The sequence below is a fragment of the Kwoniella dejecticola genome, chromosome 6 (genome assembly GCF_000512565.2).
Source record: "Kwoniella dejecticola CBS 10117 chromosome 6, complete sequence".
Taxonomy (NCBI): domain Eukaryota; kingdom Fungi; phylum Basidiomycota; class Tremellomycetes; order Tremellales; family Cryptococcaceae; genus Kwoniella; species Kwoniella dejecticola.
Window position 1 is genome coordinate 1,952,065 of NC_089306.1, and position 12,758 is coordinate 1,964,822.

General features: G+C 49.0%; 6 protein-coding genes across 6 annotated transcripts; 1 reads left to right on the forward strand and 5 right to left on the reverse strand.

Moving 5' to 3' along the window:
* Positions 1-166: 166 nt before the first annotated feature.
* On the reverse strand, positions 167-1,153 carry I303_105594 (uncharacterized protein; the record flags this gene model as incomplete). Its single annotated transcript, XM_018408257.1, has 1 exon — positions 167-1,153. One exon carries the CDS (start codon positions 1,151-1,153, stop codon positions 167-169), a length of 987 nt encoding a protein of 328 aa, XP_018261948.1.
* A 670-nt stretch (positions 1,154-1,823) lies between these two features.
* On the forward strand, positions 1,824-2,387 carry I303_105595 (uncharacterized protein; the record flags this gene model as incomplete). Its single annotated transcript, XM_018408256.1, has 1 exon — positions 1,824-2,387. One exon carries the CDS (start codon positions 1,824-1,826, stop codon positions 2,385-2,387), a length of 564 nt encoding a protein of 187 aa, XP_018261947.1.
* Positions 2,388-2,504: 117 nt separating this feature from the next.
* I303_105596 (uncharacterized protein) lies at positions 2,505-5,025 on the reverse strand (the record flags this gene model as incomplete). The annotated part of the gene is made up of 7 exons (XM_065969198.1): positions 2,505-2,630; positions 3,197-3,726; positions 3,815-4,333; positions 4,396-4,519; positions 4,579-4,730; positions 4,846-4,921; positions 5,005-5,025. The coding sequence occupies 7 exons, from the start codon at positions 5,023-5,025 to the stop codon at positions 2,505-2,507; spliced, it is 1,548 nt and encodes a 515-aa protein (XP_065825270.1).
* Positions 5,026-5,710: 685 nt separating this feature from the next.
* Positions 5,711-6,241, reverse strand: I303_105597 (uncharacterized protein; the record flags this gene model as incomplete). The annotated part of the gene is made up of 2 exons (XM_018408254.1): positions 5,711-5,910; positions 6,046-6,241. 2 exons carry the CDS (start codon positions 6,239-6,241, stop codon positions 5,711-5,713), a joined length of 396 nt encoding a protein of 131 aa, XP_018261945.1.
* Positions 6,242-8,685: 2,444 nt separating this feature from the next.
* Positions 8,686-9,128, reverse strand: I303_105598 (uncharacterized protein; the record flags this gene model as incomplete). The annotated part of the gene is made up of 2 exons (XM_018408253.1): positions 8,686-8,905; positions 8,971-9,128. 2 exons carry the CDS (start codon positions 9,126-9,128, stop codon positions 8,686-8,688), a joined length of 378 nt encoding a protein of 125 aa, XP_018261944.1.
* A 1,701-nt stretch (positions 9,129-10,829) lies between these two features.
* Positions 10,830-12,758, reverse strand: I303_105599 (uncharacterized protein; the record flags this gene model as incomplete). The annotated part of the gene is made up of 1 exon (XM_018408252.1): positions 10,830-12,758. One exon carries the CDS (start codon positions 12,756-12,758, stop codon positions 10,830-10,832), a length of 1,929 nt encoding a protein of 642 aa, XP_018261943.1.

A 12,758-nucleotide genomic window follows, 5' to 3' on the forward strand; every position in this document is an offset into this window, starting at 1 on the left:
GATCGCGTGGACCATCGAAAGGAATTTCTTACGTAACACATAGGAGCCATTAGCATCGGTGAGCTCGTGCTGATGGATTTACATCTTCCTGACAAGTGACAGATGCATTAAAACATTGATCATAAGACAACATATGCAGGACCAGCGTAGACGCATATAACAAGTATCAGTTGAATCGCCTAGGGAACCTCTTCCTGTATCTATCATCCTCATACCCGTGCTCTTCTTCCTCCTCTCTGATCGTATCCAATTCTCTCAATTTCTGTTCTTTGTCGAAGAGTGCAGAGAACGAGAGGTATTCAAACTTCGCTTTAGTCTTGCCGAGGATTTTCTGCTCCTTCTTTGTGTCCTGTTTCTTCTGCGCTGTCATCCACTTGCAAGTATTGTAATTCCATCTCTCACTCTCGCTTCTGAACTGCTTAAGGAGGGCTTCATGCTTCTTGATCATCTCCTTATTCTTTTCGAGGAGAGCATCAATCACCTTGTTGCTTTCCCTTTCACACATGGGGTTGAATACGCATGTGTAGTCTGCGAAATGTAACATCGGGTCTTGTGGGAATGTTGGATTTTCCAACTCGGCTCGTCGTTCGGATTGTTTCCTTTGTAATCGCTCGAACTTCGCTTCATCCTCTTTGATTCGAGCGGTGACATTGGCAGCTTCAGCCTCTGCCTCAGCTTCGGTAGGATCCAATTGGACTAATTTCCAAGTCTCATTGACGAAGACGTACTGCTCGATCATCGGTGGTAATGTAGATAAGTGGACATAGAGCTTTCTATTGACGTGTTCGAGATCGATCGGATGGCTGTTCTCCTCGATGGGGGTTTCAAGATTGGTCGAAGTGGCATTGGAGCTGTCCTTGGACTCGGTCTCGGTATCATAAGAGGTATCATTGTTGGCGATGGTTCCAGTAGGAAGACCCAATGAGCCCTCTAGAAATCCGATGATCGTCTTGCAAGCACCAACAAGGAATGTCCAGAGAGTGACCAAGTCCGTCCAAGTCTTTGCGAGGTGTTTCGATACAGTATGAGTACAGTGGAGATAGGTGGTTTCGAGCGTTATCGCCATATCCTCGATGTACCATTGAACGCTTTTGAGGATCACTATGGGCAGACAAACAGTGATAATAGCTGTTCGGGAAGAGATGATCGGCATAATGAGAAGTATATAGTCGTTAAAAGGTGCTTGTTGGTCGTGGCGGTTGCTAGAGGTGCTCTGGAAGTTGTGTTTGCAATTCTTAGTGAAGGATCTGATAGAGCCTATGATGAATGAGAATGAAGTGAAGTAAAGTAAACGGAGATGAACACGACGATGAAGATGAAGAGACAAGATGTTGACCAGCGGCAATTGATTATTGTATGTTTGTATGTGTGCATGCATGCATGTCCGATGGCATCGTTAGCTGATTCTAGGTTATCATGTACGACGATGAGAGACTTACTCGAAATGACGAAGTCGCCACAACCTAAAAATTGTTTCAGTCGTACTATCACACGGAGACGATGAGCATCCTCAGTCCCTTCATTCGTATGCAAGTCCCACGATGGACTGTCCCAAGATCCGAAGAGGAGTATGGAGCCTGACAGATCTTGCGTATGCGCAACCTTTTCTGAGCTCGATGACAAGGCGTATACACCAAGTATGAATCCGCTGATATCTGGCTGTTCGCTCCTGTCTTCTAAACGCACCGCATCACATCAAAATATTGATAGGACTGCACAACAGCGACTCCGGTCTTACAAACAAAACAAATAACCATCTCAGCCAAGGCAGAACCACATCATCGAAATCTTGCATCCCATCCATTCGTCCAGAATTCACACAGATGACAATGATATCGTCCACAAACAACGGGACCGCCACCGCTGATCTGAGAAGCCTCGCTCAAAGATCCGAACGACAGAAGGAGCCGGTTCCCCTTCCCAACCTTGAGACGCTCAGGATCAAGGCTAAAGCAGTCTCCAAATGGGGTGATCCTCTCAAATCAGGTCCTTACACCGACTACGCCTTCTTCATCGATTGGGATAAAGCCTCAATGTACGCTCATCGAGCAACGACGAAACACCTGAAAGCCGCTTCGCACCAATATGTCCTCTTGCCCAAAGAGATATCCACTCGGAATCGACTTTTCAGCGAGATCATCAAGAACAGGAGGGGAAATCAAATTCGCAAAGCCTGGTCTATCGATTCCGAGCGTAAAGAAGAAAAAATCCGAAAAGGTTCAAACAAAATGGATGATTCGTGGATGATCTTGTCGGATTCTCTGCTGATCGACTGGTTGTGCCCGGTGACACAGACGCAGACTCGAAGTAGAGCGAGAGGAATTCGTAGAGCTGCTTCTCACTTGCATGGATCCGGAGTCAAGTGGGTTTTGAGCAATCACCTGTAAGGCAACAGGAAACGAGGTTGAAAAATCGAAGCGGAGGGAAATTAAATGGTGAATGGTAATGAAGATGGATGATTTTGCATGCATATCTGTGGTTGACGATGTGTGGATGCGATAGAATCATGAAAAATATTGGACTTCCAACCCCACACTCCGTATAGGTCTTTGTCTGCTGGCGAGGTCAGATACTATGCCGACTGACACGAGGCATTTCCGTATTCGCGCTTCGTAGAGCAATGCGATGGACTGTCATGTATCGTCAGCCTCTGCAAAAGCCCATGAGGATATTTCTGGGGAGAAACGCGAAGAGGATCTCTGTGTGAGACAGGGAGATGGACGAGGCTGAGAACGAACAAGAGTATCGGAAGGAGTGCGGCGGAAATGCGAGAGTAGTGGAGAGACGAGAGGAGTGAGTGCGGATGAGGAGCTGCGAGAGGTGAGACGGAGATCATAGAAGTGAGAGCGGTGAGGAAGGTGTGCGGGTCAAGGGATGAGAGTGGGTGCGAGGGCAAGAGGGCCGAGAGTGGGGGCGAGAGGGGGCCGAGAGGGGGGAAAGGGGACAGAGGTGAGAGCGGTGAGAGAGGTGAGAGGGGCGAGAGGGGCGAGAGGGGAGGTGCGAAGAAGGGAGACGTGAGGGAATGGAGGTGAGAGGCATGATCTAAATAAAACGAGGGCAAAGGATGCGAGTGAATGAGAAGGGATAGGGGGCAGAGCCTGGGCGGGATGAGGCAAGACATGACGCTGAAGGAAAAGCGAGCGTAGATAAAATAAAATAGGGGAAGACGCTGAGATTCGTAGGAGGCATGACTTACCCAATTTCCCGATAATCTAGCTTTCAATACTCCATCCCTATCATCTAAGCCTTCGCTCAGAGCCTCATTGCCTTTCTCGCTGGGATTTTGCACTGTGATTTCCGTGACATTCAGCGGTCCATCTTTGAGCGTTGGCCCAACTTCTTCGGCAGGTCTAAGCGTAGCCTTTTTCCAATTTTCGTCCGTCCCTATCCTCTCGTGATCACCTTTGACCAGACTGGCTCTCTCGGGTGTATTGGTCGAAGGTAAGACCGACGCAACGGAAGTGGTGAGGCTTTCTTTGCTTAGATCTCTCTTACCCCTCCTGCGACCGATCCACCACTCGCCGCCTATAGCTAGATCGCTTTCATACGAGTAGACATTCACTCCGAATCGGGTCGACAGAGCTACAGTGGGTGATACTTGAGCGGAATATGCGGATGACAAGAATCCGATGAGGGGGTTGTACAGTAATGTCAAGGTTGTAGGGGGCGATGCAGGCGGACCGTTGGGTGATTGAGGAAGTGTGGTGAATCGTAGTCCCGTAGATACTGTACGGGCATGACTATCAGCCAGTGTCTCATCATCGCCGGCCGATCTTCAGAGTCTCAAGAGGGAGGCGAGCGATGTTATACTCACTTCCGAAACTCCTTTGCTTGGCCGAGAAATATACCTCCCCTCCAGCCGAGAATCTTCCTTTGAGACCACCTTCCATCATCTCCTCTTCATCTATCCTTTTCCCATCTATCTCATCTCGTTCTTCCTCCTTGACTACAGTTACTATACCTCGAGAGGTCGGTGCGTTATATATTAGATTGCTAACGTCAGGCGCTTGCCATCCGAAATTATACAGACCCCTAATACCGAACATGCCATCTTGAGCGGAATACGTGTACTCTCCAGAATATCGGCCTGTGTCATGTTGCAGGGACAAGAGGATGTTTCCGGGCGCAGGGGGCTGAGCAGGGGGTGCAGAAGGTTCTGAAGGTTGTCTGGAGTGCGAAGGAGGGGTATTAGGTGAAGTGGGACGGGTAGCTGTCGGAGGAGCTGGCTGCGATAAGAAGGCTAAGTGGGCTTGCAGGGTGGGAGTGAGTCGGGTCGTTGCCAAGCCGGATAGGTGCAGTGAGGGCAGATGAAGTCGCGAGTAGAGTAGGTAGTCTATACGCGCAGTCCGACTAGTTTAGCGTTGGCTTTGATCTCGAAGCATTCAGGATACTCGCCTCGCCCTTCTATTCGTTTTCCGCCGAGCCAGACTTCATCCTTCGCAAGAGGTCTCTTCGGCGGTGGAAATACTCTGAACCGCTCGACAACATCTTTGAATTTGATGCCATGACATGGGCCAATCTGCAAGGGTCAGGGAGTCTTAGCGGGCTCATAAAGCGGAACCAGGCAGGGGCTCTCACCTCTTCCAGGGGTTCCGAAGTAGTGATATACTGTATACTACCGTTGAGCTGCGGCAGCGCGTCGAGAGCGTACGAAGTGAAAAAGATGGGCGTAGGAGCATTGGCAAGCTGGAGAATGAGGGATTGTGGGACTTGAAAGTCGCTTGAGGGCGCTGGAGAATCAGCTATTGTTGGGTTGACATTGTGTATCTGGGTTGACCTACAGCAGAGCTGGACGTTCCGTCAGTACACCTATCCACAGTACTATCACCACGACACACTACTTACAGCTCGAGGACCTCGTTATGGAGCTGTATAAGTTGTCCTCATTCCATCCTATCGCGTTATAGTAGTTCCGAAGGATCTATAGGTTGCATACTAGCGGGTCAGTCCGAGCTACGAAATGCGCATACGACAAGGCGGGGGCAGGAATGACTGGGAACGTACAAAGTTGGAAAAGCCTATCATGGCTGATCATGATATGCTTGTCGCCTATCTCTCTCCTTGTATCAATACTACTTGTCTGCTGTAGTCACTCAGGAGAGCATGAGCGAGATGATCATGTATGACAACAATGGATAGAGGATTGAGGCTGTCAGCCAGGAACACCGGAATGAGCTTTGGAGGAAGTGGAGGTTGACCACCGCTTCACTGTAGCTGAAAATGCCATCCCGTATGCGCCATTCGTAAGTGTCACAGCGTCGAAAGCGCAAAAGCATCAAACAGCAGATGTTGTGGATCTATCACTCTAGGTGCATAAAGTCGAGCTTGTACAGCTCTTTTTTGTTTCTACGGACTGACATTGTGTAAAAATGCCTAATTATACAAGATGGTTGGTGGTATTTAATTATAACAAAGATATATGAGAATATGTGTTATTCGTCCAAAAGTCCCAAAATATGTATGTAATGATTGACAACGGGTAGGTCGATGATATGAGTGATAGTGATCGTGATCAAGTTGGTTCGTAGCATAGCGATAGTTGTAACGACTGGCGTTGATGGCGTGTCATATAGTAGCGTATGTAGGTGTGGCGGAAAGGAGGTCCGAAGAAACGTCTTGCGTCCTTCTTGTATTTTCGTTATTATTTCTTTGTTTTTTTCGTTCTGCATGCATGCAGCTGGCCAAGAAGACAAGGGCTCAGAGAAGCCGCTTAGTCTCTTCGGTTGAAGTGCCAGGAGATGGGGAAGACACCTTGGTCCATGTTTCCACCGGTGAGCTCGGAGAAAGCCGAGGGAGAAAGATCGAGCGATCCGTCGGCGCAGGTAGGGCACTCGTCGGCGACGGTGACGGTGATGGATTTGCCGGTGTCGGAGTTGGTAAGTCGGATACCTTGGCCGCAATTGCTACCGCCTGCCGACGACCAGAATAGAGTCAGCTGCGGCAGCAGAGGTATCCCGAGAAGCAGGAGAGGGGTGGGGAGGTTGGTAGAGAAAAGAAGGAAAAAGAGGGAAGAAGAAGGAAAGAAGTGCGGAAGTCCAAACTCACCGTTTCTTTGGTATTGGGCGGAGTTCAAGGCGACGATGTAGTCATCGTTAACGTTCCACCATCCACAGGCACCGAGACCGACTTCGAAGTAAGTGGCTTGACCGGTGTGGGTGATTCTCTTCTCGGGTTGAGATTCGAGGGGGGCAGCAACGACGGCTGAGGCGACAAGGAGAGCAGTGAAGATCTTGGCGAACATTTTGTCTGAAAGAGTGTTGTTTTGGTGAGGGTCGGTGTATGTAAGAGGTACTAGACCGTTTTTTACTTTTGGCTATTTAGTAGTTGTGTGGAGTATGGAACTTTTGAGGTGAGGGGAATTGAAACGATTTGAGCGAGATTCAGTGGGGTTCTTATACCTTTCAGAGACTCTTTTTGACATGCGAGCTCCAACCTCCATGCATCCTGACTCTCTCGGATGCGATGCCTGGTGGTGGCATGGGATCAGAGATCGACCCGAAAGACATGCATCCACATGCCTTTGTTCACCGTTCGACGATCCAGAACGATTCGGTCGTTTCATTATACCATAAGAAACGATTTTTGAGGCCCTCCAACACGGTCTCTGATCATACCGGATCCAGCCCGTCTTCTCTTCACTCCTTTTTTCGGATAAGATAATCCGATGAGCTATTACCGCTGTCCATCGCCTTCAGCGTCAAAATCAGTAAGAGTAAGGTTCGGTACAATTCATGAACGGGTCCAGCTCCGAAGCCGTCAAATCGATATGATCTCGGCGTCTTCAATAACGTTTTGCTAGGAGTCCGCATCGAAGGAGTGGAGGTCGCACGGCGGATTGCATACCCCAAAAATTTGTCCCGCCCTTGAAGGAGAGGGGGAGGCGCCAAGCCTTCATGTCAGTGGTGAGTACTGTGAATAGACCTCGACCAAATGGCCTTCATAGATGTCGGCATGTCGAAGGGCAACCTTTCAACCTTGTCTCAAAAAGGTATAAACGAGCTGAAAGCGTTTTCGCGCCATGCAGCCTTGACTCGGACAGATGAGGAAGGGGAGGGCATGGTAAGATTGACAATAAAAATTGCCTGTTCATTAAGAGATAATTATATTGGGATCATTTCCCTAGAAGCCTTGCCGTTGATGCCTCACAAAAGACCAGGCAACGATAGGGAATCAGAGACATATTCAGGGTATAAGATGATCGACATGGACCTCGTTTTTATCATGACTGCCAACCCTTTTGTTCGGAACCAGAGCCCATCCGCGGTCGTTCAGCATCGCAAGGATCCAGTGGGATCCGCAAGTAGAGCGGACACACTGCTAGCTCGGAAGGGAGATAACCTTCGAGGAGCAGGAACCATACCAATGTGACTGTGGAGAGGGATCGTCTTGACAAAGCAATGTGACTCATCACTTTGTGCGCTATGGGAAGCTGCTGGCACTGACAACATATGACGAGATTTTCCAACGGTTCTAAGCTGTCCTCGTGGTACTTTCGTCCGAGACAAGAACCCCAATCTAGCTCGGCGCTTTAGCCTCACCTAGAATCTGGAAAGTGAGATCGTCAAGCACCCCAGGCCCAAGGTCAAGGTCCAGCCATATCTGAACAGACTGTAGCTTGAACCCCTTTTTGACGGCACTCAGTCAGACTCAGGCCGGGAAGGCGAGCGCATGAACGAAAAATCTGGTTAAGGAACAGCAGAAAAGGGTTTAGGGATGTCAACGAAAAATGGGGTAGACCCGGTTTATCAGAATTTTTCCGATCCTCCGATTCCGAAAATAAGGTAAGGACCCTCGGGATCCGGGAAATACCTCTAGTCAGAACAGCATGGGTCTGGATTTTCATTACGAAATAGAACCGGTTGTTTCGCCCTGAAGAATTTACGATGACATCGAGCTCACACGTGGAAATGGGGGTGCTCAATATCATTTCTGCTCATTTTCCATCATAACCGAGACTGAAGTCTGGACATTCATTTAATATGAGGTATTAGAGGGTCTTCATACACATATGAAAAGATCGTTACTAGTCTCAAATCGCTGTGCTAATGTACGCCATTGACGCAGTATCTATCAAATATCTGTCCACATGACGCGGATCGTCTCTTCATGTATAGGAAGAGACTCACAATTGTGTGAAAAGGGCGGAAGGCGTTCCACACTGTATGGGAATTGATATAGAGGAACGAGGGTTCTTTCAGCTGGTCAGTTCGGCGAATGGATCCAGAAGAGGTCAAATTCGTTCTCAGGAGAGAAGCGGGTGGAATCACTCGGACCAGAATGGTCCAGGTTTGCACTGAGTATGCTGGCCACGAGTCTGGTGAAAGGCGTGCCAAAAATGGTGCAACCGTACCTAAAGACAGAAGGCGAAAGCACATGCATTTCGTGATTATAAGAGAATTCGTCACCATCGTTAAAAGAGCGTATCATATAGCTACAGTATTCGCAGGAGTACGACGATATATATAGCTAAGTAGGTCGTGGAGAGATCGTCGCCAGGACGTCATTGAGATGTAGTTGGAGAAGGAGAAGGAAGATCGTAAAAGCCCAAGATGATTCTAGTTTCTAGATTTTTTTAAGATGTTGGTTATATAGCGTACGCCATCTATTCTATGCGAGGTATAGTTGAATGTGATATGGTGACGAATCGTAATGTCCATGAGGAAGATGAGAAGGTGGTGAGGGGGTTTATAAGTAACCCCAGTTCATTTGGAAGACACCTTGGTCGAAGTTGTTGTTGGTAAGGTGTCCGAAGAGACCCTCAGACATGTCGAGGTCACCTGAGGAACATGATGGGCACTCATCGGCGACAGTTGGGAAGGCGATGGTGGCTGTCTCTGGGTTCCAAACCCAGATCTTGTTTCCACACTTGGATCCGTCGTATTGGGCACTGTTGACAGCGACGACGCTGTAAATGACATGACATATCAGCTTCGTGAAATTGTTGAGAATTGGAGTGGATGTATGACTCACTAGTCGGAACCAGAGTTGGTCCATCCACAAGCTCCAAGACCGGCAGCGTAGTAGGTAGCAGTACCGGAGTTTTGGTCTCTCTTCTCGAACGAAGGAGCGGCGCTAGCCATAGAGAGGGCAGCGAGAGTAGCGAAGATGGTTGATTTGCCGAAGAACATTTTTGCGATGTTTGTGGTAAAGGTCTTGTTAAGACTTGTGATTTTTTTCTAAGTGTTAGTGGTATAGATCGAACTTGTCGATGGGTATGTAGGTCAAAGATTGACTTTTTTGTTTTGGTTGTTTGGGTTGAAGGATGGAAAAACCAAATCGACGAGGTCGAAGAGGAGGGTATTTATACCTTATTACTCATGGATGGATTCGACATGAACGGAGATTCAGTGTCCTTGAAAAAAGTTTTGAGGGTATTCATTCAGCCTCCCTCAGGACGTCTTCGTACAGCATGCGAGACGAGAGGGTAGACAGATCGTCTTCCAAGTTGCGCCTGCGATTCGCGATGTGTTTCTGAGGATGGTCTCGATCATGTTCAGCATTTTACCCCATCTTCTGGTCTGAATAGATTCAATCAGACCCCGCAGGACACTCGAATGAGTTGATTTACCTTGCCTGTCGAACACAAAGCTCTGTCATCTGTCATCTGGCAAGGGAACAGTGCGTTGCAACGTCATACTGTCTATGCATTCCCCCACTGATTCTGGTCCGAAAGGAATGCTCCTGTACCCCATTCCCACACTCGATTGTCTGGACAACTGAGCTTCAAGCTTGTTTGCGACTTACTCGCTGCACTGGGGAGAAGCAAAAAATTTAAATAGTTATTCCGGTTGGTCTAAGCCCTTCTCTGCGCAAATATAGTGCGTAGTCTCAATTAAATCGCAGGAAACACAGAGAAAGAGTGAAACCGGGGTAGTCGACTTAGTGCGAAACTACGACTACTAGATCTTTTAGTGAAGAACTCGCAAGACCAGGGAAGAATCTGCGGTGGTCCCGACTTTCCGGAACCTTTTCACGCTAAGTGACATCATCCACCAGCAAAATTTACGGATATTTACATAAGCTGCAGATCATCAGCCGGTCGACAAAGGCGGCTTCCCCTTGCTAGTGCACACAGATCAAGCTCTACACACAGCAAACAAGGTCTCTCAAAAAGCCAGCTCTGGCGCTGTATGATAATATATGTATCGAGTTTCCTCGGACTTCGGCTGCAGCTCAAGAAGACCTGGCGAAATACTCACACAGATGCGACAAAGGGGACAAACGGGGAAAGCGCTAAATCCGCGGGGTGTGCGGGGGTGGCTTGCGGCATAATCTCTGAGCCGACTATGGAAAGGGATTTCCCTGTATTTCCGGTATGGCAACTTATCGGATGGTATTCGTATGATGAATGGCGACGTCACGATTGTTCCGCATTCCTGGTTGAAGGTGAGAAAGACCTCTCAATTCCGGTGACCGGAAAACACAACGACCAATCGCATGCACGTATGTCCGCGACCTCTCCATTCGAAAACGATGCGGTAGATCTTTTCGGCAGACCGCTGGCTTGATCTTGCGCCAACGCGACGCGAGTTCGGGCCACGACAATTTGACTGATGAAGTCGCAAGAGTCTCATGAAAAGGGATTTGACTTGACTATCCAAGTTTTCTGCGATGCAACGCTTATGAGAACGACCGCGACAGGTCTGATCGATGCGTCATCATTCATAGCGCAGGGGTGATTTTTGACAAACGTGTATATAGTACAACAACAACAAGAACTTTCAGACTAGACGAAACGCAGGCATGCTACTGGACTTTTAGCTATTCGTACAAATCGTTACTGAGAAGGCGCGTCAACGGGCTATAGACACGAATATGACTGCTGAGTCCTACATGTCCTCGAGGTCGATGTAATCTTCCGTATCTTCAATAGATACACTTGCTGGTGTCTCCCAGTCGTTACTCCTGAGCGCAATTTGCGGCCCAAACACTTCCTCATCATCGCTCACCAATCTCACGCCGATACCTTGTTTCATGCTGTCCGCTGCTCTTTCACTGGATTGTGATCTATCTCGCTTACTAAACGGTGTGAAGGACCACCAAGCTTTACTATTATCATCTTTACTGATGTTGTCTTCGGTATCGGACTGAACGGTCACAGACGGTAACGATTTCACAGATATGGTCGGGCTGGGACACAAAGTTGAGGTTTCAGACAATGACCCAGAACTACCAGGCGATGAACCCAATTCTTTTGCCCCTCCTGATCCGATCGAAGATTGACTTTGATGTGAAGGTAAGGGTCGGTTGGGCATGGACAATGGGTTGGGTTGCCGGAGTCTCGAGGTCGTTGGTCGGCGGGGGAATGGTCGGGGAGGTGGTAAGGGCGGATTGGATGGAGATGATGGTAACGCAGGTGGGCCCATTGCACCAGATCTGCTGGGAGTGATTGCCGAGGGAATAGCCAAAAGGTTAGGCGAAGAATGAGTGTGTCTATGACCATTCCTCAGGTACGACGGGAGTGGTCTAGATGGTCGAATGACCCCATTACCGCTGTTGACTGGTTTTCGGCTGGGCGAATTCACGTTGGGTAGACTACCTGATACCGGTAATGGCCCAGTTTCTACCCCTGGGATATTTCTCAATCTCTCTTTCAGCCGTTCCGAAGGACCCGGTTGACGGCCTCGTTCTGGTATTGGTTCTTGTCCGGGCGGGTCAGCTATGCTACCTCGAACAGTAGCAGCAGTAGGGAATGACCATGTAGCCAGGACCGCAATGTCAGATACAGAGCTTGTGGATGATACACTACTTCTCCTGGAATGCAGTCCCTTTACTGGCCCGGTACTGAGGGAATGGATATCTTGTACGGACCAAGATCGAGGTGAAAGCAGGGGTCTAGTGGGCATTTTAGGGTGCGCTTTCGATGAAGACGCGTAAGCGATATCGATGGGATTTAGCGGAGGTGGGAGCATTGAAGAATGGCCGTCAAGCAGAGGCTTGTTGACTGATGGCGGCGGCACGGAAGAAGTCGAGTTTGCTCTTCCTAAGGAAAGCTTGATATGTCTCATTCCGGACACATCCCCTTCCCCGTCTGCCTCATCTTCACTTTCCTCGTCCAAAGTCATATCGGATTTCATACTAGGAGAGACGGGACTGATCTTCCTACAGCTAAAAGGTCTGATCAGGGGCGAAGGCGGCATAGATCTCCTGCTCGCAGTAGATGGCTGGACTTCCGCTTCTCCTTCTACTAAAGTGGGAAGACTGATAGCGCTCGTCGAGGCAAGGGGGTTTCGCGATAATGAGAAATCCTGCAATTTGCCGGTGGGAGGAGGAGGTAGCGTATATTTACTGTTTGGTGACGATAGCGCAGCGGGTTGGGCGGAGTGACAACGCCTATGAGTAGGTCTAGTAGGTGTTTTGGTGGGAGAAGGGGAAGAACAACTCCGTATCCCACCGTCGAATGATGCATGACTGCTGATAGATGATCTTCTTGCAATCCCGGCAAGTCCACCGTTGGCTAATGGTTCCCATTCCCCTGTGAGATCCGTTACGGACGCGCTGGCCGGTAAGAGGTTCCCAACATTATTATTCGGGGCTAGCGGTGTATGTGCGTTGGGATGGCTTTGCGAAGGCAATGAGACTGTCTGGCGGCTGGGTGACTCGATAGCGAAATTGCTACGAACACTGGACTTGGAGGTTGATCTGGCTCGAGAAGTCTTTGTGGGTGTGTTTCGGGTTGGAGGGTAAAAAACTTGAGGGGAAGTATCGATCAAGCCCCCCAATAACCCGGAAGGGAGAGACGGGAGGCTGAATACCAT